Raw genomic sequence first — 24,854 nt, 5'->3', positions numbered from 1 at the left:
AAACTGTTGGGCCTGGAGTTATGCATACACAAGACCCCAACACCATATAAAACAAAACAAAGCCAGAAAAGAAAAAAAAAGTTTTCTTTCTTTCTCTAGTTAGAATTTTTTTTTTTTTTTAATGTATTGGAGAGGCAGCTCAGCAGTATTCTTTCCCTGGCACCACATTAAAAAAAAAAAAAAAAAAAAAAGGGAGGAAACAAAGAAAAGGTAGGAGGATGTAGAAGCACCTGTAAGTAGAGCCATGCAACAACTCTGTGAAGAGCCTGGGTCTGGAGAATGGGGCTGGCTTGTGCTGCGTCAGAGGAGGTGGGCACAGCCAAGGCCCCGCTGGGTCCTGTCCAGACCACTTTAAAAAGAAACACGCTACATACAGACAGCACTGAAAGCTTTTGGTTTAAATCTTTACTTTTGATCCCAATCTCATTACTTTTCATTACAGAAGTACCTAAACACTCAGGGACAGGTGAGGCAAATTTACATTGGCAAAAAATGATGCCTTTACAGGCATCTCAATCCCCATCACCAACACCCAGGGCAAAGTGTGGACACCGGGCAGACAGTTCTCAGGAATCAGAACTACATCATCAGCATGTGCTCTTCTCTTTTCATGTAAAATCAATCAACATGAAGGAAGCCACGTGGTTGTTGGTGGCCTCTGACATCTCCAGAGGTCTCCCCTCCAGTTAGACTGGAGAGGAGGTAGCCTGGTGTCTCACCAGTTCCTGGAGATGGCAGGGGAAGCTGACAGCATCAATGTCCCTGTGCCTTTTCCAGGTGGCACAGCTCTTCCAACCCAGTGCCAACAGTGGGCTGCCTACCCAGGCACTCCAAAAGGTCCTGTGCTTGTCTATCTAGGGAGCTATGATGGAGAGGAGCAGCTGTCCACGCAGTGTCTGTCCCTGCCTTCACCATGGCCCCCGTCCTCTGAGGACAAGGCACTCAGTCCACTGTGCCGTTGTAGGACTTGTTGAACTTGTTGAAGGAGAAATCCACAGTATGTGTGGAGATGGGCTTTCTGTACAGAGGGTTTGAAGCCTACAGAAAATGGGGGGAGATAGATTAGTTCATATGTTTAGGTGCATGCGCAGACACACACACACACGGCTCAGCTGGAAAAGTGTTGGACTTGTATGCATGAAGTACTCAGTTCAATCCCCAGCACCTCATGTACCAGAGTGTGCTCTGGCTTCTTTTTCTCCTTGTCTTTATTGCATGTGAAACTCCTCAATTGTAACAAGTAAAATAAACCTTAAAACACATACACTACAGGTTCTTTTGGGGGCAGACACTCAGGAAGGTGGCAGGTCAGGTACACAGGAGGGAACATCCCTGTTCCCTGGCTTTATTCTCATGTGCTGGGTCCCCCAAGCTCCTTCTTTTCTCTGAGCCCTCATCTTAATCTCTGAGATGGGCCTGGCTGAGCACCTCTTGAGCTCTTGCCACCTTCCGTATTTATTCTGATTGCCATCAATGTTATCACTGCAACTTGGTGCCATGATAAATCCACCACTCCCAGTAGCCCTTTTTTCCCTTCCTTTTTCTTTTCATTTGCAAGGACAAAGAGAAATTGAGAAAGGAAGGGAGATAGAAAGTAAGAGAGAAAAAGATATCTGCAGCACTACTTCACTGCTCATAAAGATTCCTGAGCACTACTTCACTGCTCATAAAGATTCTTGTAGGTGGGGACTGGGAATTTGAACCCAGGTCCTTGCTTATGGTAGCATGTGTGCTTAACCAGGTGTGTCACTGCCTGGTATGTATGTATGTATGTATGTATTTACTTTTTATTATTTTATCCAGAGAACTGCTCAGCTCTGGTTTATGGTGATGCAAAGAATTGAGCCTTGGACCTTGGAGCCTCAGGCATGAGTCTCTTTGCATAACCATTATGTTATCTACTCTTGCCCCTATTTATTTGTTTGTCTTCATAGCAAGAGAAAGAGAGAGAGAGAGAAAGGGTCCAACGCCTCCTTGAATATGGTGGGGTCTCTCACATGACAATGCAGCATACTATCCAAGTGAACTACTTTGCTGGTCCTCCAGGTTTTTAACAGAAACTAACTCTGGAGCTTAGTGACATTCATGTGGCTTGGGGAGCTGAGGCTCCCTTGTACAGATGCCATAACTGATCATAAGAACCTCAAGCCCTGCAGCCAGTAGTACTCAGACTTGCACTGGTCATGAGTTTAACCCTAGGCACAGCAAATACTAGTGGTGCTCTGGTTTTCTCTAATGAATACATCATTTTTTAACAACACTAACAAAAAGAACCTCAGGTCCTTTTCAGGGTCTGATAAGGTCCCCAGACTTTTCTTGCTAAGACCATGAGTCTCCTGGCCAGGCTCCAGTGTGGGGCTCTGGGCAGAGTCCAGCATGGCCGTAGGCCTTGCTTCTCTTGATGCCCAAGGCTGCCCAGAAGGGCACACACTCCACCTTCCAGACTCTGTTTCCTTGCTCTGAAGGCCCAAGATGCTAGCAGGCCTTTAGGGCTTAAGTAAGCCGACCTCTAAGCCTGGTGTCCTTTTCCATTCCAGACACACTGGTTTACCATTTCATAACGGGCCCTGGACCGCTCACTCTGGAACTTGGCGAACTCCCTGCGATCATGGATGGTGACTAGGAGCTTCCAGATGGCCAGGAGAACGATCCCGATCCCGAGGATGCTGCCAACCACAGCCAGGAGGATAGTCATGGCGTTGGGGGCCATCCCACACTCTGGAAGGGACCAGTCACAGCATCACTGCATCTTATAGCATGGAACCCTATAACATCCCTGTACCCCACAGCATCGCCACAGCAAAACTATACCCCACAGCAACAAGGCACCCACCTCTCAGCATCACTGCACCCTCAGCAACCCTCCATGTGACATCATCACTGCATCTTCCCTGCCCTCCAGCCCAGGTCTGCCTCTCCCAGACACCTCCCTATCTGTTCTGAGAGTCAAAGAAACAGTGACTGGCCCAGTACCCCAAAACAAGGCTCCAGCAGAGTCCAAGTGAGAACATTGAGGCCTCTGAGTGCACCGTGTGCATGCTGTTGCAGCTTCACAACTTGAGATGCCTCACCCCTGCCTGGTCCCATCTGAGTCTAGGTGACCAGGATTCATGGTGGGGGTGGGGGGGAGAGAGGCTTCAAGGCTTCCGGCTCACCAGCATCTGCAGCCTTCAATGCAGAGCCCTCTGGAGAAATGTGCTTCCTCTCAGAGCTCCACAGAGACAGTGCTGGGGATAAGCTGCACTCTCACAGGCTTCTCCTGGCAACCCTCTGCCCTGGTGTATTATGTGCTCTGACCTAGTTTGGACAAATAGCTTGCAGTGCAATGAGATGAGGAGGAAGACTTCCTTGCTATCTGAACTCTTCCAACGGAGAAAAGGGGTCTGTCTGGGAACCTCAGTCATGGTCGTGGGGCCCTGGGCTCAAAGCAGGAGGCAGCACCCTCCATGTCTGGGTTTCAGCCTGCCCCCTCCAGGCCCAGGGAGCTGAGCAATATACATGCTGGAATATGGGCCTGCAGTCCATCTATCCTTGGACTCCACTGGGGAAGCACAGCAGCTGGCCTGCAGAGTGCACCCACAGGTTCCCTGATGCTATGCTGGTCCTCCTGTCCTGGCCCTGGCTGTCCACCCTAGAGTCCACAGCTATTCAGCATAGCATCCAGAAGGCTGGGAGTGCTCCCTGCTTTTACCCTGCCCCAGCAGGGTGGGCCCATTCTCTCATAATTCCGACTCCAACTAACTTTTCTCCCAGGCCTCTCTGCTCCAGCAGTGGGTCCCAGGCTTACAACCACCTTTCTTTCTTCTTCTTCTTCTTTCTTCTTCTTCTTCTTTCTTCTTTTTCTTCTTTCTTCTTCTTCTTCTTTCTTCTCCTCCTCCTCTTCCTCCCCCCTCCTCCTCCTCCTTTTTCCTTCCTCCTCCTACTCCTCTTCCTTCTTCTTCTTTTGCCTCCAGGGTTATTGCTGGGGTGAATTCACTGCTCCTGTAGGCTATTTTTTCCCCTTTTGTTGCACTTGTTGTTCTATCATTGTGGTTATTATTATTCTTGTCATTGATGTCGTTGTTGGATAGGACAAAGAGAAATGGAGAGAGGAGGGAAGACAGAGAGGGGGAGAGAAAGATAGACACCTGCAGACCTGCTTCACCGCTTGTGAAGCGACTCCCCTGCAGGTGGGGAGCTGGGGGCTCAAACTGGGATCCTTATGCCGGTCCTTGCACTTCACATCGTGTGTGCGCTTAACCCGCTGCACTACCGACCCCCCCCCCCCCCCAACCACCTTTCTTCTAAGCTCTAGCAGTCTGATGGGGCAGCCTGTTGCAGCTTGTTCTTGACAAGACATCCAACATAACCTCTCCTCTGTGGAGTGTGGGAAGGATGAAGGGGAAGGGACCTGGGATAAGCATCAAAGCCAAGGTGTCAGTCAAAACCTGGAAACCTGGAAGCAACTCAGATGTCCAACGACAAATGGGTGGCTAAAAAGCTATATCATGGGCTACTACTTAGCTGTGAAAAATGATGTTATCTCTTTTGTGTCATTATGGATGGAACTTGAAGACGCCCTGTTAAGTGAGATAAGCCAAAAGGAAAGGACAAATACTGAATGACCTCACTTATACTTAATATAGAAACAGAGGGAAGGACACAAAGTGAAATGTGGACTGGGCATAGTGTATTGCATCAAAGCAAAGGACTCTGTGGGGGAGTAAGATCACTTTGGGGTCCTGGTGCATAATGAAGCTGTACCCATGTGTCAGTGACAACACTATTAAACCATTAACTCCCTCAATAAAAAATAAAAATAAATAAAAATTAAAGCCAAGGTATCAGTCCCACCCACCTGGCTTCCTGAGGACTGTCAGGTTGGATTTCCCGCTGGGGAGCTCTGAGTAGGTGAACAGCATGACGCAGTCCTTGGCCGTCTTGTAGAAGCACAGCATTGCCTCCTGCTCATCTTTCGCTGGAAGGAAACCAAGCAAAAGTGTTCTGAGTACCCATCCCTGCCACCCAGACCTACTGATGAAGTGAGGGATTGGGCATTTCAAAGACAGTGCAGAAAGGTTTCCCACATTCAGAGTGCAGGCCCAGGAACTACGTTTACATTGCTGTGGGGACATGAGTTCTAACAGGCCAGAGGACAGTCTCACACAGAGGCCATTATTCCAGTGTCCACCAAGTCTGGGTTACTACTCACCCACAGCATCCACCCAGGTCACCACCTCATCCTTGCACAGGCTCTGGCAGGTCTGGTTGTCAGCTGGGTTCTTCGAGTGAAGCAATAGGCACTCCACACAGTCTCTTTGGGAAAAGGCAAGTGATGTGGGTGTTAGACACCTTGGGGCACAAAGTAGCCTCCAGCCTGTGGTCAGGGTGTGGCTAAAGGGGTGTATAGGCTGGGCTTTTCTTGCTGCTGGGGAAGCCCAAGTGTGTGTGGAGACAGGCGGCTGTGTTTAGAGGCACATCTGGTCCTTGTCAAGCAGGGACTTTTTGAATCCCAATATCAGAAACCAAATCCATCTGTGCTCTGGTGCATCAAACTCCAATTGAGAAGTCTGTTTCAAGCAAGTAGTTTCTGAGCAAGAAAAACAACAATAAAGACCCTGTTTCCAAGTAAGGCCTGGGAGGTGGTGAAGTGGATAAAGTGCTGGCCTCTCAAACATGAGGTCCTGAGCTTGATCTGTAGGATCAAATGTGACAAGAGTAATGCTCTGGTTCTCTCCTCTGTCCCAATTAATTAATAAAGAATGTTTAAAAAGGGGTGGAGGAGATAGCATAATGATTATGCAAAGAGACTCTCATGCCTGAGGCTCCCTCGTCCCAGGTTCAATTCCCCACATCACTATAAACCAGAGCTGAGCAGTGCTCTGGTAAAAAAAAAAAAAAAAAAGTTTAAAAAGGGTTAGGGTTATGACTCATGCCTGAAGTTCCTGGTTTGAACCTAATATCGCATGTATGACAGTGCTCCTCTGACATTTCTCCCTCTTTTAAACTCTCATATATAATAAATAAATCATAAAAAAATTAAATTACTCCCTTGTGGCCTGCGAAGTGGTACAGTGGCTAAATCATTGGACCTGAAAGCATGAAGTCCTGAGTCTGATCCCTGGCATTGCAGATGTCAGAGTGATGCTCTGGTTATCTCCCTCCTCCTCTCTCACAAATAAATTTTTTAATTTAATTCCAGTGCTGTGGTATCTTTCGCTGTTTGTGTGTCTCTGCTTCTATCTGGAAAAGTCAACCTGAAGTGAAGTCTCAGTGATGAACAAAAATAAAAATAACCTGTTCCAGGGTGTGGGGGTACCTGCTTTGTCATGTTCACAGTCAGCTTCCAGTCCTGTGGAGGTCCTCATACTCTTAGGACCCATGTAAGATGCTCTTCTCACCCCATTCCCAGATCTCCCACACAAACTTCCAAGGGAGGGTTTTGGGACAAACAGGCAAACCGAGCAACATCTGCAGTACCCAAGCATCTAGACTGGAACCACCCCCCAACCTGAACATTGAGGCACCAAGGGCTGATAACTGTGGCCCCTCTCCCTCCCAGAGAGCCCACCTGGGTGTCTTCCCCCCAAGTTCCCAGGTCTCCTTACAGTCTTTAAGGAGAACTTGCTGTGGAGTAATATTGAGTAGGCACTATTGGAGTCTGAGAATGTACAAGAAATTTCACCATATGGGCTCATGTTTTCCCATAAAAAGTTATGCTCAGACAGGGAGAACTTAGACAGGTGGGTCAGTGACACTGCTTCCTTCAAAGTCCATTTCATTATAATATTTAAAAAAGTCTTTGATGTTGGCTGAGTGAAATGATGTTATTCAAGTACCTGCTTTTTTTTATAGTCCTTTCACCTAAGAAGCAGTTTCAGGGCCAGGAGATGGCTCAATGAATAAAACTTACTCCACCATGTGTGAGGACCCGGGTTCAAGCTCCTGGCCACCATATGGGAACATTTGTATAGGCAAGCTTCGTGAATTGTGTAGCAATGCTGTGGTTTTCCCCTTTTTTCTCTCTCTTTCACTATCGATAGAAAGAGACCATGGGGCAGGGGATATAGTATAATGGTTATGCAGACAATATATAAAGAGACCATAGCACTAAAGCTTCCTCCAAAGTAGTGGGAAACAGGTTTGAACCTAGGTTGTACAGATGACAAGCAGCACATTCTCCATGTGAGCTATTCCTCCAGTTCTAGCCTTCTCTTTCTGTTTCAGTCCCTCTCCTGTGCTCTCACTCTCTGACAAAAAAAAAAAAAAAAAAAAGATTGTGCCAGGTTTTCCAGGAGTGGCAGTGGAAGTTCGAAACCTCAGCAATAACCCTTACAGAAAAAAGAAAGTAAGTTTTCCAAAACCTACTGGTGATATTAAATGAAGACTTAGGTTCTGGTAAAGCTGTGTGGAGTGGTGGAATACACATTTCAACTTGGAGAGTCTGGTTTAGGAGCTGGACATTCCCAGGGCCCTACTAGAGTTAGTATGGACACAGTAAGATCTCAGCTGCAGGCATACTCCATCCATCTTTAGTTCCATCAAGAAGACTAAGGCTCGGGAGTCGGGCAGCAGCGCAGTGGTTAAGAGCACGTGGCACAAAGCTCCTGAGGACTTGGAGTCAAGAAGCCAAGCTTGCATCAAGCATCTCCTTTGTGTCATCATGGATGGAACTTTTGAAGACATCATGTTAAGTGAGATAAGCCAAAAGGAATAGGACAAATACTGAATGATCTCACTTATAAGTGGGGCTTAATATATAGAAACAGGGAGGGAAGGATACAAAGTGAAATGTGGACTGGACACAATGTATTGCAATAATAGCACTGCAAAGCTTGTGGTAGAAGGCAGAAAGCCCCCTGTGGGGGAAACTGTAGATGGGGGAGCATCATCAGGATCCTCCAACTTAGACCCAATTGGGGGGAGTGCTCTGGGACAAAATAACCCAGCTGTTGGCAGGGACTTTAGGGTGCTGGTGCTTGGTGGCCTGCTGGGAGGGAGAGAGAAAACCCCAGACACAGGGATTTTCTCAGGCAGCTGGGTTAGGACTGCTGGGAGGGCTCCTGTTCCCTGCAACTGAGCCCCAGTCCCAGATGTAGGGTGGGGACATGAAGCCTCAGCCCCTGCCACCCAGGGGGCATCTTTCCTGAACCCCACAGGCCTCCAGAAACAGAGGAGCTGTGTATGTAGAGAAGCCTCTGTTAAAAATATAGAGGGATGTAGAACCTAATGTATCATGGAGCCGGGTGGTAGTACAACTGGTTAAGTGCATGTATTACCACGCATAAGGACTCAGGTTCAAGACCCCAGTTCCTACCTGCAGGCGGAAAGCTTCACGAGTAGTGAAGTAGTGCTATAGGCATTATTTGCCTCTCTATCCCTATCTCCCCCTCCCTCTCAATTTCTGTTGTAGCAAATAAAAAAAAGATTTTAAAAAAAAGAACCTAATGTAGTACCATCCTGTTTGTTTCTGCCATTACAAGGGCTCCACCACTGTGGTTGGCTTGGGGGGGGGGGCACAAAGAGAGAGAAGAATAGAGAGGAAAAGGGGCAGAGGGGAAGCGGGGCAAAAGCAAAAGGGAGGGGAGGGGGAGAGGGGAAGGGAGAGAAGAGGGGGGAAAGAGAAAGAGAGAGAGAAAATAGCACCAAAGCTTACTTCAGTGTGGTGGAGACCAGGATTGAACCTGGGTTGAAGGCACAGTACAACAACACAGTATCCAGGTGAGCTATCCTGCCAGCCTGCACCACCACCTTCACTACCCGCCCCACTATTCCAATTCTTTCTTTAATCTTTCTTTTTTAATTGTTTTGTATTGTTTTATTGGGTTGAGACAGCCAGAAATCAAAAGGGAAGGGAATGATAGAGAGGAAAAGAGACAGAGAGACACCTGCAGCACTGCTTTACTACTTGCAAAGCTTTCCCTCTATAGGAGGGGGCCAGGGGCTCAAATACAGATCCTTCTGCATGGTAACATGTGCACTCAACCAGGTGTGCCACTACCTGGCCCCCATATGCCAATTCTTAAGGAAGAAGAGACCAGTCACTACACTTCCAGAGTGGAAAGCAGACTGGAAGGTCCACAGTAGAAGGGAGCTAAGAGGATCTTTCATTGATTTCTCCTTATTTTCAGTGAAAAAAAAAGGGGGGGTGCTTAGGAATACAGTGAATAAACACTGGGATCTCAAGCATGAAGTCCCAAATTTGATCCCCAGCATTACATGTGCCAGATCAGATTCTCTGATATTGTGCCCCTACTCCACCCATACAACAAATAAATAAATGGATAAATTTTAAAAGAAAAGTGAGGCCACAACCAAGTTGGTCTAGAATCATAGTGTCCCACCTCTCAGACAACCCCCCCCGCCAATTTCTGCTTTCTGAACACTACTAAGGAATGGGTAGGGATAAAGAAAACATGAGTAAAGCACTCCACCATCCAGGGCCTCATGCATGTGAGATTTGACTATTCCTGGGCCATGTCTTTCATTCAGATAGAATCAGAGCAAGAGCAACAGACACCACAGCATCAGAGCTTCCCCTGTTGCCATGGCACTCCCATGTGGTGTTGGGGTTTTAACCTGGGCTACACACATGGTAAAGCAAGCACCTTACCCAGAGAGCTGATTTTCTGGTCTGGATAAGTAGGATTCTATTATGCTCAAGAATGCAATGACTCCAGAATTGGCCACAAAAATCCTATTCTCCTGGGAGTGGCTTCCTGGGAGTGACTTCAGGGAAATATTCTGCAATTTACAAAGAAGCTGGTAATGTTTGCATTTTCTCTGAGGCTGAAGCCCCAGAAGGGAGGCTGCTGAGATGTGGCTTGTGTAAGGGAAGTGGACTGCAGCTCTTGCCATTCTTGCCTCTCTACAGCCTCATGGAGACCCAGTCCCAAGCCAGGAGCAGTGAAGGTTTAACCCATGCTTGCAAAAGGTTTAACCCATGCTTGCAACGGCATCTCCTGTTACCATTAAACCACAGGAGCACTGCCAGGGGAGCACTCCCTTATGCTCCCTGTGCACACATAAGTCCAACCTGTGTGTCCCCTTTCTGGCAGAGAGTGTGCTGCCCTTTTGTGGATGAGAATAACCCTGGCCTTTCAAAAAAACATGCTGCTGAGAAAGGATGCACCCAGAGTGCCTGCTAACAGAAATCAGCTGAAGCTGAGCTGACCTCATCCAAAGTGAAGGGCGTGTTTGTTTCCACAACGTGGAGACTGGCTGCTCTGAAAGCTGAGGGGGATAGGGTGGGGTGAGGTGGCATTGGGGAAGCAGCCAGCTGTAAGTCACTACAGAAGGTGTTTTGCTTTTAAGTTATAAAAGTAAAAAAAAAAAAAAAAAAAAGCAGGAGGCTGGGTGGTAGTGCACCAGGTTGAACACACATTACCCTGCACAAGGACCTGGGTTCAAGCCCCATGTCCCCCCTGCTTCACAAGTAGTGAAGCACTGTTACAGGTGTTTCTCTTTCTCTCTCCCTCTTTACTCCCTCTTCCCTCTCAATTTCTCTCTGTCCTATCAGATATAAGAGGAAAAAAAGGAGAAGGAAAAAAAATGGCTGCTGGGAGCAGTGGATTCATCATGTAGGCACCAAGCCTCAACAGTGATAATAAAAACAAACAAACCCTGGTGACAATAAATACATTCATTTTATTTATTTATTTATTTTTGCCTCCAGGGTCATTGCCTGAACTATGAATCTACTGCTCCTGAAGGCCATTTTTCACATTTTGTTGCCCTTGCCATTGCCCTTGTTGGATAGAACAGAGAGAAATGGAAAGAGATGGGGAAGATAAGAGAAGGGAGGGAAAGACAGACACCTGCAGACCTGCTTCACTACCCGTGAAGCAACCCCCCTGCAGGTGGGGAGCCGAGGGCTCAAATGAGGATCCCTGCACCGGTCCTTGTACTTCAAACCATGTGCACTTATCCCACTGTGCTACGGCCTGGCCTCCTCATTTATTTAATTTAAAAGTACTCTCTCTCTCCCTCTCCTTCTTTCTTTCTTTCTTTCTTTTTAAATATTTATTTATTTATTCCCTTTTGTTGCCCTTGTTGTTTTACTGTTATATGATGATGATGATGTTGTTGGATAGGACAGAGAGAAATGGAGAGAGGAGGGGAAAACAGAGAGGGGGAAAGAAAGACACCTGCAGACCAGCTTCACTGCCTGTGAAGCAACTCCCTTGCAGGTGGGGAGCCGGGGGCTCAAACCGGGATTCTTATGCCAGGCCCTGAGTTTTGTGCCATGTGCGCTTAACCCGCTGCGCTACGGCCCGACTCCCTCCTTCCTTCTTTCTAGGTCAGTGTGGCCCAGAGCCAAGTGAGCAGGGAGAGTGGGTCTCAACTCTCCTTGCTCCTTTGGCTGCTTGGTAGGTCATAAATGACCAATCCACATCTTCTAGGGAACAAATACTGGAAATGCCAGAAAGGTCCAGAAGGCTCTTAACTGCCCTGAACGTTGCACTGCTGCTCCCAGGGCAGGAAGAAGACTTTTTCTACTTTTATTGCCTGTGCTGTCCCAGGTTGGCCTCCAACCCCTGGAGCCTCATGCACCCCAAAGGCTGGGAGCTTACACCTAAAAAAAAGGGTTCTATGGTGGGAGCTGGGGGAGAGCACTACCCTCAAGCATAATGTTAGTGCTAACTAGAATACTAAACTCAGATTACTGCAGACTCAAGAGATCCTGACATTTTTTCTCTAGAGGTTTCTGGGTTGTTTTGTTTTGTTTTTCTTAAGATAGAGATAGGCAGAGAAATAGTGTGAAGGACTACAGCACTGATAGAGAAATAGAGTGAAGGACTACAGCACCAATAGGCAGAGAAATAGAGAGTGAAGGACTACAGCACTGAAGCTTCCTTTGGTGTGGTGGTGGCCAGGCTCGCACACAGGAAAGCAGTGCACTATCCAAGTGAGTTACTTCACTGGCACCGAGATGTTCCTGTTTGAATTTCTTTTTCCTCCACGCTCAGTAGGCTCTCAAATGACTGCTTCTCTTCTTCTCAGTTTCCCCTCCAAAGAAACACAGTAAAATCTAGCTCAGACTATCTTGTCTCTTGACCTGAAGCCAGCCTTCTGCACCCACGCCTGGATTATTTGTGGCGGCTGTCCAGTCAGGGGTTCCGCCACTCAGAATGCTTCTGCACAGAAACTGGGCCGCTGCCAGCACAAGCTCAGGGAGCATGAACTCATTTCATTACCAGCCAGAGCTAGACGTTTGTACGGGCAATCTGCCAAGGGCAAATTGTGCAGTCGGGTTCCCCCTCCTGCCAAAGAGAACTGAGGATGCCTGTGGGGCTGTTTGTTTCTCATTATCTGAGACCAGCCTGCCTGCCTGCCTCCCTCCCTCCCTCCCCGCTACTTTGTACTAATGCTGTTAATACTTTGTACACAGCTGTTTCTCGTACACAACTAACAGACAAGAGACGGACATTCTTGCTCTCCTTCTGGCATAGCTCTGGTTTCTTTCAGACTCTCTCACTTGCACCCCTGGCCAGGCGTGAAGGGGAGAAGAACGTGACCTGGGGAAGACCCAGGCCGCATGCACACAATCCCTACATTCATCTGGGTGCTGGGATGCATCCCACTATCTGTTTAAACAGAGCAGAATATTCCAAAGGCCTTGAGTCTGGTGTGCCTGATCTAGGTCAGGTGCCTTCCTCACCAACATGGCATCTGATGATGTTTTGTTTGAAACAGCAATTCCCAAAGGGGTGTTCTGGGGAGATGATTGTAGGGAGGAGGTCAAATTCATTTGGAAAAAGAAAATTTCTGTATTGTCCCTTTGGAAATGCACAAAGTCATGCTAGAAACTCTGAAAAGGTTCACTTTTCACACCAGAACCAGTTTAATTTCATCTAATTCAATTATCTGGTCTTTTCTAGATTTGACTAGGAATAGTTGTCTATTTTTCCCTTCTGCTTTATTTTTATTTTTTATTCTTACAAAATTCCCATGGAATTAGCAGTACAAAGATAGTGTTTCAGACAATTTCCTGTGCTTTTCAGGGATGACAGGGCCTGAAGAATGGTTTGGAATTACAAATATCTGTATTTCCAGGTATGATTTTGGTTTTTATCTGAGCAAGAACCAGTGTCATGAGAACAGACTACTTCAGTATTTTGGGTTATAGGGGAACTGACTCAAGTCGCTTTTTGCATTTGTGCTAGTGCACATTACAAGCCCCGTTTTGCTTCCCCATATAGAACAGGATTCCAGGAGCTGACTCTGAGAAAACTAACAAATATGCTGTGGGTCAGTCTAACCTTGTGGTCCTGTGAACCACAGCACAGCAGGAGCTCCTACAAGGAAACTGTGACTTCTCAGCATCCTTTGTCTAACAGAATCTTATTTCAAGAATGTATGGAGGCTTTTTTTTTTTTGGGGGGGGGGGAGAGTTTATACCTGCAATTAACTTCTCCCCAGTCCCAGTCTCCCTGCTTAGTGGCTGGGAGCTAGTGTGGCAGGTTGAATACACACATTAGAGTGTGCAAGGACCAAGGTTCAAGCCTCCCTAGTCTCCCACCTGCAGGAAGGAAGCTTCATGAGTTGAAGCAGTACAACAGGTATCTTTCTCATTCTCTACTTCACCTCTCAATTTCTCTGTTCTAGCAAAATAATAATAATTAATAATAATAATATCCTGCTCACAAGGCTTGGGAAAGTACAGTAAAGTGCTAGAATTTTTTTTTAAAGATTTTATTTATTTATTAATGAGAAACATAGGAGGAGAAAGAAAGAGCCAGATATCACTCTGGTATATGTGCTGCCAGGGACTGAACTCAGGACTTCATGCTTGAGAGTCCACTGCTTTATCCACTGTGCCACCTCCTGGACCACAGAGCTGTATTATCAAGCATAAAATCGTGAGTTCTATCCCCAGCATCCATGTGCTAAAGTGGTTCTGTCTTTCTAACAAATAACTCTTTAGAAAAAATCCTGCTAACTGCTTAAAATATTAATTTTTAAAGATTTTTAAAAATTTATTTATGAGAGAGGAGGAGGAAATGAGAGAACCAGAGTATCACTTTGGCCTATACAATGCCAGGCATCAAACTCTAGGCCTTATGTTTGAGGGCCCAATGCTTAATCCACTGCACCATGTCCTGGGCCACATGATAGTTTTTGAGGCCCAAGTTTGCTATCTTTTCAAGTTCTGCTGGCAACATGATAAAGGACTTTTTCTTACACTAGCCTTGGCCTCTTGGTTAACTAGTCTTTTCAGAAGCAAGCAACTACTCTTCTTTCTGTAACGCCATCAGTCACTTCTACTTAACAATGCTTCATTCTTTAATCCGTAAGAGAGCAAATGTGGCTGTTTCTGGTTATTCTGTGGCAATCTTCATAATCTAGTTGCTACACAGTCTTATATTTCAGTTTTAAAGTAGTCTCTGTAGATTTTTTTTTTTTCTGTGTTATCTCCTGAGAAGTCATGTAGAAGTTTGGGCTGGACTAGTGTCTAATACATCATGTGACTTATAGTTCTCTTTAGAGCTTAATCTATTAGAGCACTAATTTTCATGCCTCAGGTCCCAGAGGCCACAGGCTCAGTCCCCAGCACCACCTTATATCAGAACTGAACAGTGGTCTAGGTTCTCTCTCCTTCTTCTCTCTCTCCTAGCAAAGTGTTCCTTTTAAGCACAGTGGTAGTATAGATCTCCTATTCTCTTTGTTTTTCTATTTTTAGGATTTATTTTTACTTATTAATGAGAGAGAAAGAGAATAGCCTGGAAATATGAAATCCTAAAAGGTAGGGTAGAGGGGAGGGTAAAGCTTGGGACCTCATGCCTAGGAGTACAATACTTTTTTTTTTTAAATATTTATTTATTCCCTTTTGTTGCCCTTTTTTTAAATTGTTGTAATTATTGCTGTTTTTATTGTTGGATAGGACAGAGAGAAATGGAGAGGGGAGGGGAAGACAGAGAGGGGGAGAGAAAGACAGACACCTGCAGACCTGCTTCACCACCTGTGAAGGGACTCCCTTGCAGGAGGGGAGCCGGAGGCTTGAACTGGGATCCTTCCACGAGTCCTGTGCTTTGCGCCATGTGCGCTTAACCCACTGTACTACCACCTGACTCCCAGGAGTGCAATACTTTATCAATACATCCTGTGCCAACCTCATATTCTCTTAAGATATCTTTGTAAACAAGACAACAATGAGATACCAAATCACTCCTGTGAGAATGTGCATCAGAAACAGAACCAACAACAAATGCTGGAGAGGTTGTGGGAACAAAGGAACCCTCCCTGCACTTTGGTGGGAATCTAAATTGGTCCAACCCTTGTGGAGAGCAGTCTGGAGAACTCTCAGAAGGCTAGAAGTGGGGGAATCCAGTGGTAGCGCAGTGGGTTAAGCGCACGTGGATCACAGTTTGAGCCCCGGCTCCCCACCTGCAGGGGGGGTTCGCATCACAGCAGTGAAGCAGGTCTGCAGGTGTCTATCTTTCTCTCCCCTCCTCTTTCCATTTCTCTCTGTCCTATCCAACAATGACGACGACAATAATAAAACAACAAGGGCAACAAAAGGGAATAAGTAAAAAAAATTTTTTTTAAAAAAAGAAGGCTAGAAGTGGACCTACTCTATGACCCTATAATTCCTCTCCTGGGGATATATCCCAATGAACCAAACATACCCATCCAAAAAGGTTTGTGCATATCTATGTTCATAGCAGCACAATCTGTAATAGTCAAAACCTAGAAGCTACCCAGGTGTCCAACAACAAACAAGTGGTTGATTGTGTCATATATACACAATGGAATACTACTCAGATATTAAAAATGGTGAATTCACCTTCTTCACCTCATCTTGTATGGAACTTGAACAAATCGTGTTAAGTAAGATAAGTCAGAAAGAGAAAGAAGAATATGTGATGATCTCACTCATAGATAGAAGTTGAAAAATGAGAACAGAAAGTAGAACTTCAACTGGAGTTGGTCTACTGCACCAAAGTAAAAGACTCTGGGGTTGGTGTAAGGGTTCAGGTCCTGAAACATGATGGTGGAGGAGGACCTAGTGGAGGTTGAATTGTTATATGGAAAACTGAGAAATGTTACACATGTAGAAACTATTGTATTTTACTATTGACTATAAACCATTAATTCTCCAATAAAGAAATAATAAAAAACAAGGTATCTTTGTAGTCTAATAGGTGGCACAGTCACTAGAATGCTAGACTTGGCAAGCATGAGGTCCCAAGTTTGATCCCTGGCATCACTTATGCCAGATTTGTGCTTTAATTCTCTCTTGTTGATAAATCTTTTTTTTTTTTAAAGCCTATGAGGTGGGCAGGGGTATACATAGTACTAAGTGCAAGGACCCAGGTTCAAGCCCCACTCCCCACCTGCGGGAAGAACACTTCACAAGTGGCAAAGCAGGTCTGCAAATGTCTATCTTTCTCGATCCCTATCCTTCCCCTCCTCTGAGTTTCTCTCTGTCCTATAGAATAAAATAAAATTATATATATATATATATATATATATATATATATATATATATATATATATATATATATATATATAATTTATCCCTTGAAGGTGAGCTTCCTTTCTAGTACTTTGAGGTCTATAAGGCCTAGAAAATTTACTACTATGGAAAATGAAGACACTTTAAATCAAACAAGGGAAGAGGGAAAAAATTCTCTATAATTACACATGTAAAACATGCTGTATCTCTGTGGCTACAAAAAGAGGGGGGGTACTGTTTTAGAGAATGTCAGCAAGAGTTTCACTCAGGGCTGGGTGGGTAGAAGATTGGGAACTGGGGAGAGAGGCTTGCTGGCCCTACCTGGTCTGGAGTGAGATGTGTGGGGCCCTTACCTCTTGGTACTGCAAGCATCTGGGCAGGTTGGGCACTTCTCACATGTCTCCCCAAAGGCTCCTGGCTCTGTGCACTGGCACTGCCCACAGACACAGTGCCCACGGTCACTGCAGATCTGGCCATCCTTGGTCTGGCATGTGCTGATGTCTGTTGAGCAGTTACAGTTGTCCCCGATGTAACCTGCCTGGCACTTGCACTCTCCACAGTGACATTCACCATGACCTGAAAGGACACATCATCATCAGTCACTCCCCCCATGCTCACCACATGCCAGGCACTGGGGAGCCGACAGATGAGTCCATCTGTGCCACAAGAGTCCATATTAAGTCTACAGGTGCCACCACAGTCTATCTGTGGAGACAGAGAAGGCTGATGTAAGCCACAGCAGGGCAACCTAAGCAGCCCATGTGGACTGAACTATGCCATGCCAGAGGGACCCAGATTCCAGAAAGCTTCCTGCCTCAGATGGCAGGTGACTAATGCCCCACCCCCCAAATGAGTCTATGTTTTAATCCCCAAGGCTTGAGAATGTCAAATGAAACTGAGAAAGTGATTAACAGTTTTCAGATGGGGAGATGCTCTTCTAGATTATCCATCTGGGCCCTAACTAGCAGTAAAAGGGTCCATAAAAGAAGAAGGGGAAGGGGAAAAGGAAACCCGGTTACAACAGAAGGCAGGAAAAGGGCAAAGAATCAATATGCTCGCTGAGGCCTTAGTTGATGGTGTAAGAGGCCACTAGCGAAGGAAAGCAGGCAGTGAAGCTCCAGAAGATGAAGAAAGCAAGGATCCTCCCCATCAGACCCCAGAGGGAATACAGTTTTCAGATTTCTGACCTCTTGAATTTCAGAAGAACAATATTTGTGGTGCCTTAAGTCACAAAAGTCCTAACAGTTTGTTATAACTACAATAGGAAACAAGTATCACTGCTTTCTTGTCAGTCTCAGTGAGATGCTGAATTCCTGGTGGAGTCTGGGACCCACAGCCCAGAGTGAATAGTGCTGGCCAGGGGCCATCAGCAGCAGCTAACACTGAAAGTGTGCACTGTTCTGGTTTCCCATGAACAGGCCTAATGTCTCTTACAACCACCCTAGGTGGTAGGCTGGATGATCACCTCCATCTCACAAGTGACAGAACTAAAACTCAGAAAGCTGGAGAGCAGCTTGTTGAAGATCAGACAACTAGTGGTTTGGAGCCTAGAGTCTGGCTCTGAGTCCATGACATGAACTGCAGGCCCTGCTACTACACAGCAGAAAGAACTGGCTCCAGCCAAAATGAGGACCAGGGTGATCTTGATCTTTGTTGTAGGAGGGTTCCTTCTCCCATTCTCTGTGGATTGGGCAGCCCACGGAGGTCCTGCAGGTGTTAAGGGCTTGTTTGAAGGAAAGGATTGTGCTCATTCACGTACGTGCATGTGTGCGTGTGTGTGTGTGTGCGTGCATGCGTGCGTGCGTGTGTGTGTGTCTCAGTAAAAGCATGGAGAACTCTCTACCTGTTGAGGGGTCAAAAGCCTATATTGGGGCTGGGTGGTGGTGCACCCACTAAAGCCCACATGTTATATTCCACAATTATATACCAGTAGGGGGAGGCTTCATGAGTGGTGAAGCAGTGCTGCAGGTGTCACTCTCTTACCCTATCTTCCCCTCCCTTGTCAATTTCTCTGTTCTACTAAATAAAAGGGAAATAAATGGTCATCTGGCACTGAGCCCTAACAATAAAACTGATGGCAATAAAAAATATATATAACATAGAAAGAAAAATACAGTGAATTCATGCTCTGGGAGATATACCAGGTAGGTGATGGATGAGGTCCTGGGTATGATCCTTGAAGTGCTTTTGCCTCTCTTTCTATCTATCTCATGAAATACATAAAAAATAAAGAAAATACCATGGATTCTCTCTCAACCACAGCACTGCTTAGCTCTGGTTTATGGTGGTGCCTCAGAGTTTCTTTGCGTAACCATTATGCTATCTCCCCCGACCAATTCTCTATTCTCTATATAGGCAGAAATCAGTGCTACAAAGGGAATTTAATGCATTTTATTTATTTATTTTTGTCTCCAGGGTTATTGCTGTGGCTTAGTGCCGGCACTACAAATTCACTGCTCCTGGAGGCCATTTTTTCCATTTTATTGGATACAATAGAGAGAAATTGGGAGAGGAGGAGGAGATAGAGAGGGAGAGAGAAAGGACAGACACCTGCAGACTTGCTTCACTACTTGTGAAGCAACCCCCCTACGGGAGGGAAGCTGGGGGTTTGAACCAGGATACTTGAATGGGTCCTTGCACTTCATACTATGTGTGCTTAATCTGGTGCACTACTGCCCGGCCCCCACATTTACTTTATTTTAAAGAAACTTCTTTGTTCTATTGTTGAAGGATGTTTGTGTGTAAAGGCAGACAGCAATAAGACCAGGACTCTATTCTAGAGATGGAGAAGTGGATGAAGGGGCTGTACTCTCCTCCCACTCCTGAGAAATTAGACTCCAGTGCCTTCTCTAACGGCCCTGATGTGTATGACCCACAGTGCAGACAAGACCTCAGTGCAGACCATCTCTCCAGCCATGCACTTCCCCTCAGTGCTCACCCTGAGATTCTAGGCATCAAGAAGACCATCTGGAACTGTCATCCCTAGCAGCCTCATGGCTTGCGAGGGGTCCCGGGATAGGCCAGTGCACCCTCCCATGTCGCAGGCAGTATGGAAACTACAGCCAGCCCTGGTGAGAGGTGAATAAAGCCAGGCCTGGCCCAAGGGTATAGCTGAGCTGCCTAGAAGCAGGTGTGTGATGTGCCTGACACTTGAGCCTCTGGAGAGAGCAGTGTGACACAGTAGAGGTGGGAGGTGGGGTGGGACAGAATGGGGTAAATGGCCACAGAGCACATTCCCCGCCCCACTGTGTCTGTAAAGCAGGCAGGCAGGAAACCACCCCCACAGGAAGCCTTTCTAAATGGGATGGTTCCAGCAGTACAATGCCTTCACTCTCTGGCCTCAGGGACCATGCTGGTCAAAGACCTGTTTTAAATTAACAGGGTTCACTCTCAGGGTAACTTTCTCCCCAATACTCTATTATGGAAAATTCCAAGCCAGCAGCCAAGTTGAAAAGACTGTGCATCAAACAGTCCCAAACTTACCACTCACCTTCTACTGCTAGTACAATACTTGCTGTATCACATCCATCTAGCCATCACTCTAGCCATCCATCATCCTTATTTTTTATAGAGCCAAACCTTGCATATGCACAATGTCTCCACTCCTGGTCATATAATTCACCCATTCATTCATCTGGAGAGATACCACGATACCTGGGTTTCCTTTAATGCTGTGGCACTCTTATGTGGTGCTAGGACTTGAAGCTAGGTCTCACATATGGCAAATCATGCACCCTACCCAGTGAGCTATCTATCTCTCTGGTCCTAATCTAAATCTCCCATATATATAATTTACTTTAAACAGAGACAGAGAGAAATTGAAAGTAAGAGGGAGGCAGAGACACCTGCAGTACTGTTTCACCACTTATGAAGCTTTCTCCTTGCAGGTAGGGAGCGTGGGCTTGAACCAGGGTCTGTGTACATCATAATGTGTGTGCTCAACAGGTGCACCACTGCAAGGCCGACTCCAGATCTTTTAAAATGTTGTTGTCTAAGAGGTGGTGCAGTGGATAAGGCACTGGACTCTCAAGCATGAGGTCCCAAATTCAATCCCTGGTAGCATATGTATCAGAATGATGCCTAGTTCTCTCTCCTATCTTTCTCATTAATAAATAAAATCTTTAACAAAATAATTTTAAAAAGTAAAATGCATTCTAAAATGATTTGCAGACAGGAATGCACTTCAGGAGAAAGTTCTAAACATCACTCTAGCACTCTGAAATGGCTTGTATGTGACACCATCCCAAAGTGGAGAAAGTACAGTTCCCTATGTATGGGCAGCAGAGGTGACATGCTTTGATAGACCAACAAAGCTGTCTTATGTTAAATGGTGAGGGTTGTTTTCCTTCATATTCTAGTCATTTCAGGCAGTAATGTAAAAGTAATCCAAAATAGAATCTGATATCACGTTCCAGTGTTGAAGGCTTTGAGGACAGGCAGAGTGTTGGGTGAAGTATGTATGGAACGCATGTGGCAAGGTCCCCCCATTCATGGGGTGGCAGATAGAGCAATGGAAATGCTGCCCTGTCCCTCCCACCAAGATGTTGATTCTTGAGCAAACCCAGATGCTCTAGGCCCACTCAGTGTACTGGACATCTAGCCCCAGGCCTTGCAGGTGAGTGTTCTCCAGATCAATTGTGCAGGCAGAGAGGCAGGTGTCAAAGCAAACAAGAGGGGGAACCAAGACCACTTGTGCCATCAATTACCAGGGAGGTACAGGACCTTTTCCAAAGGCACTATTGCCCCATAACCATGTGCAGGCTGCAAGCACTGGGAAGACAGACAACATGCAGAGGACCAGGAAGGGGACAGAGCAGGGATAGCCAACTGTCTCCTTCAGTGGAATGGCAGTAGGTAGGGTGCTTGACAGGTGGCAGGTCTGCAGACGACCCTCATCCTGGTGGCTCCTGGGTCTTCTCAACTGTCCTATGATTTCCAAGCAAAGTCCCAGAGATGATATCACTAAGGCCACCCAAATACCTGTCTGTATGGTCTGGGAGATGGCACAGTAGATAAAGCATGAAGTCCTGAGTTCAATTCTTGACAGCACATGTACCAGAGTGGTATCTGGTCCTTTCTCTCTCCTGCTATCTTTCTCATTAATAAACATTTAAAAAATAAACAAAACAAAACAAACAAAATACCTGTATGTTACTTCCTTGACTACGTGCCCAGCTCAGTTTAGGTCAGGTCGTTTATGGCCTTTGGAGGTGAGCCCCACATGGCTGCAACAGAATGCGCCTGTACCTACCCTCTGCCCTCACGTAGTGATGGACAGTGCTGCCTACTCATGGGGTTCTTTCCCAGGGAGCTCAGGTTTGGCCTCACAATCTTCCTCAACACTGTACTCCAAGCAGGTTCAGCCAGCCCATGGGAGCTGGCACGCAAGAAAAAAATGCTTGCCATCTGGGTGAGTAATATAAAGCTTCCAAGTTTCTGTTAAGAAGGATGGCCCTTCCCTGATCCAGCTTTCTGGTCCTTTTTCCAGCCATGACATCATCTCTCCAGACAATAACTTGGACCCATCTGCATATCAGATGTCAGGCTCAGGAAAAACAAATAAACAAAAACTAGTATAGTCATGGGCCCTTTGGAATATAACTAAAATAGGCCTACTAGCTATTTATAAAACAGAGACCCCCAAATCTTCATCTGCATTATTCCAGCCTTTAGGTTCATGATTAGGCAACAATTTGTTTGGCTTTATATGTTAACTTTTTTTTAGCCACCAGATTCCAGATGCTAACATGATGCCAACTGGACTTCCCTGGGCAGACGACCCCAACAATGTATCCTGGAGCCCTGCTTCCCCAGAGCTCTACCCCACTAGGGAAAGAGAGAGACAGGCTGGGAGTATGGATCGATCTGCCAACATCCATGTTCAGTGGGGAAGCAATTACAGAAACCAGACCTTCCACTTTCTGCACCCCATAATTACCCTAGGTCCATACGACCAGAGAGATAAAGAATAGGGAAGCTATCAGGGGAGGGGATGGGATACAGAGTTCTGGTGGTGGGACCTGTGTGGAGTGGAGTTGTACTCCTTTTATCCTATGGTTTTTGTCAGTGCTTCTTTTTTATATATAAAAAATAAATTTAAAAAATAAGAGGGATGGCTCTGGGGGCCAGGCAATAGCACAGTGGGTTAAGCACACATGGCACAAAGTGTAAGGACCTGCAGAAGGATCCAGGTTTGAGTCCCGGGCTCCCTACCAGAAGGGGGGGGTGCTCAATTCACAGGCAGTGAAGCAGGTCTGTCTTGCCCTCCTTTCTCAATTTCTCTCTGTCCTATTCAAAAACAACAACAGTAATAATGACAACAATAACAACAAAATGGAGAAAATGGCCTCCACAAGAGACTGGCCCACTTAATAATGGCCTGTTTGGTCAATATTACACCACCTCATCATCTGGGGCCCTAGTTATGAAATTTTTGGATTCCATACACTTATGATGGGCCTAGACCTCTAAAGGGTCCCTCTCTCCACCACCACTGGTTGCTTCCATAAGGTATCTTGTGGGCCCTCCCACAGAGCAATGATGGTAGGGATAATCCCAGTCTCTGAAGGGAGGCTGAGGGTATCCTGCTCTGTGACTCGAAAAAGACTGATCCTGAAATGAGTGCAGCCTGCAATGTTCCTCAGATGTGACCATGAACTCAGACCAATAGGGACTTAGAGGTTACGCAGGCTCTGATACATATATATATATGCCCTGGAGCAGGTGGATGGAGGTAAACAGTTAATTTAGGCACAGTTTTTTTTTTTCCAAGAACAGGAGGTACTCGCTGCTCCAATCCAACTTTCTAGCCATTTTTCTCTACTCTGACACCATTCTCTCAAACAATATTCTTATCCAACCTCAGGTTAACTACCAAACTAAAGCAAAACTACCATAGTTGTGTGCCCCCAGAAACATGCCTAAAATGGTTTTCCTAGCTTTCTTCTACCCTAAAACCCCTAATCTCACCTACTCTAATACTACTTTTTGGCTCCTATTCATTAACCATTTTATCACAACTTAGGTCATGTCACCTTCCAGACACCAAGTTATAGACACTACACTACTCCATCGGGACTTCTCTGGGCAGACAACCTCACCAATGTGTCCTGGACCCTCACATCTACAGAGCTCTGGTCCACTAGGGAGAGATAGAAACAGGCTGGGGTCCAACAACAGATGAGTGGCTGAGCAAGTTGCGGTATATATACACAATGGAATACTACTCAGCTGTAAAAAATGGTGACTTCACCGTTTTCAGCCGATCTTGGATGGACCTTGAAAAATTCATGTGAAGTGAAATAAGTCAGAAACAGAAGGATGAATATGGGATGATCTCACTCTCAGGCAGAAGTTGAAAAACAAGATCAGAAAAGAAAACACAAGTAGAACCTGAAAAATTGGCGTATCGCACCAAAGTAAAAGACTCTGGGGTGGGTGGGGAGAATACAGGTCCATGAATGATGACAGAGGACATAGTGGGGGTTGTATTGTTATATGGGAAACTGGGGAATGTTATGCATGTACAAACTATTGTATTTACTGTTGAATATAAAACATTAATTCCCCAATAAAGAAAGAAAAGAAAGAAAAAAAAGAAACAGGCTGGGGGTATGAATCAACCTGTCAATGCTCATGCTCAGTGGAGAAATGATAACAGAAGCCAGAACACCTACCTTCTGCTCCCCATAAACAGCCCTGATCCATACTCCCAGCGGGGGAGAAGTGATAGGTTGAAGATAAGAGGGCTCTGCACTCCAGCTCCATCAGCACTCAGAGAGAGAGAAGGAAAAGGAGAGGGACATATGGAGGTAGCTATGATGTTATGAGTGGCTTAGAGGGGAAGAAAGGATTGAATCAGAAAAAGAAGGGGCAACTATGTATAATGTGGACAGATAGTTATAGAAACGAAGGTTGGGGGATTCGACTTCCAGAGGCGGAGCTACGAGCAGCAGATTGCTTTCTCACCTCTCCTCTCCTCTCCCGGATCAACTAGGAATACCAAAGGAGACTACCCGGACTGAAACAAGACAGGACTACAATGACCACAGGAACCCAGTAAATCACCCGTGAGTACAAACACGCGTGGCTGGTGACAGAGAGGAGAGAGGGGCCTAAGGAGAGATTAAGTGACTGCTAACATTCAGCAGTTTATCAGTGGAGACACCACCTCCAGTCTGCTCCACAACAAGGGGACAGCTGAAGGGAGGAGAGGACTCCCCAGAGACTCACCAAGTACAACTCTGAGTCTCCATTGCTACTACCCTCAGAATCTGGAGCAGCAACAGGGAGGGACACCAGGGGACAGAGTTCTAACCAGGGAAACTCAGGAGAAGACCTATACCTCCTTGGCATAGCTGAGGGGCTGTGGAAGTCTCTTTGCATAACCACTGGATTATCTCTGCCACACCCTGCT

The 24,854-nt window shown here is 46.1% G+C and overlaps 1 protein-coding gene across 2 annotated transcripts in view; it reads right to left on the bottom strand.

Annotated features, from left to right (window-relative positions):
- Positions 1 to 383: 383 nt before the first annotated feature.
- ITGB5 (integrin subunit beta 5) overlaps positions 384 to 24,854 on the bottom strand; it is a 221,215-nt gene continuing 196,744 nt past the window's right edge. The window contains exons 11-15 of one of the 2 annotated variants that reach the window (XM_060198255.1): positions 16,792 to 17,014; positions 5,192 to 5,295; positions 4,838 to 4,957; positions 2,552 to 2,718; positions 384 to 1,038 (exon numbers count right to left, since the gene is read on the bottom strand). In XM_060198255.1, the coding sequence (XP_060054238.1) occupies positions 943 to 1,038; positions 2,552 to 2,718; positions 4,838 to 4,957; positions 5,192 to 5,295; positions 16,792 to 17,014 (710 nt within the window). In that variant the 3' untranslated portion in view covers positions 384 to 942. The remainder of the gene's footprint in view (positions 1,039 to 2,551; positions 2,719 to 4,837; positions 4,958 to 5,191; positions 5,296 to 16,791; positions 17,015 to 24,854) is intronic. The other variant, XM_060198257.1, reaches the window with a different exon arrangement.

Source organism: Erinaceus europaeus, chromosome 9 (assembly GCF_950295315.1).
Source record: "Erinaceus europaeus chromosome 9, mEriEur2.1, whole genome shotgun sequence".
Taxonomy (NCBI): Eukaryota; Metazoa; Chordata; class Mammalia; order Eulipotyphla; family Erinaceidae; genus Erinaceus; species Erinaceus europaeus.
Note: the sequence above shows the minus strand (reverse complement) of the source record. Positions and strands in the feature narration are given on the sequence as shown.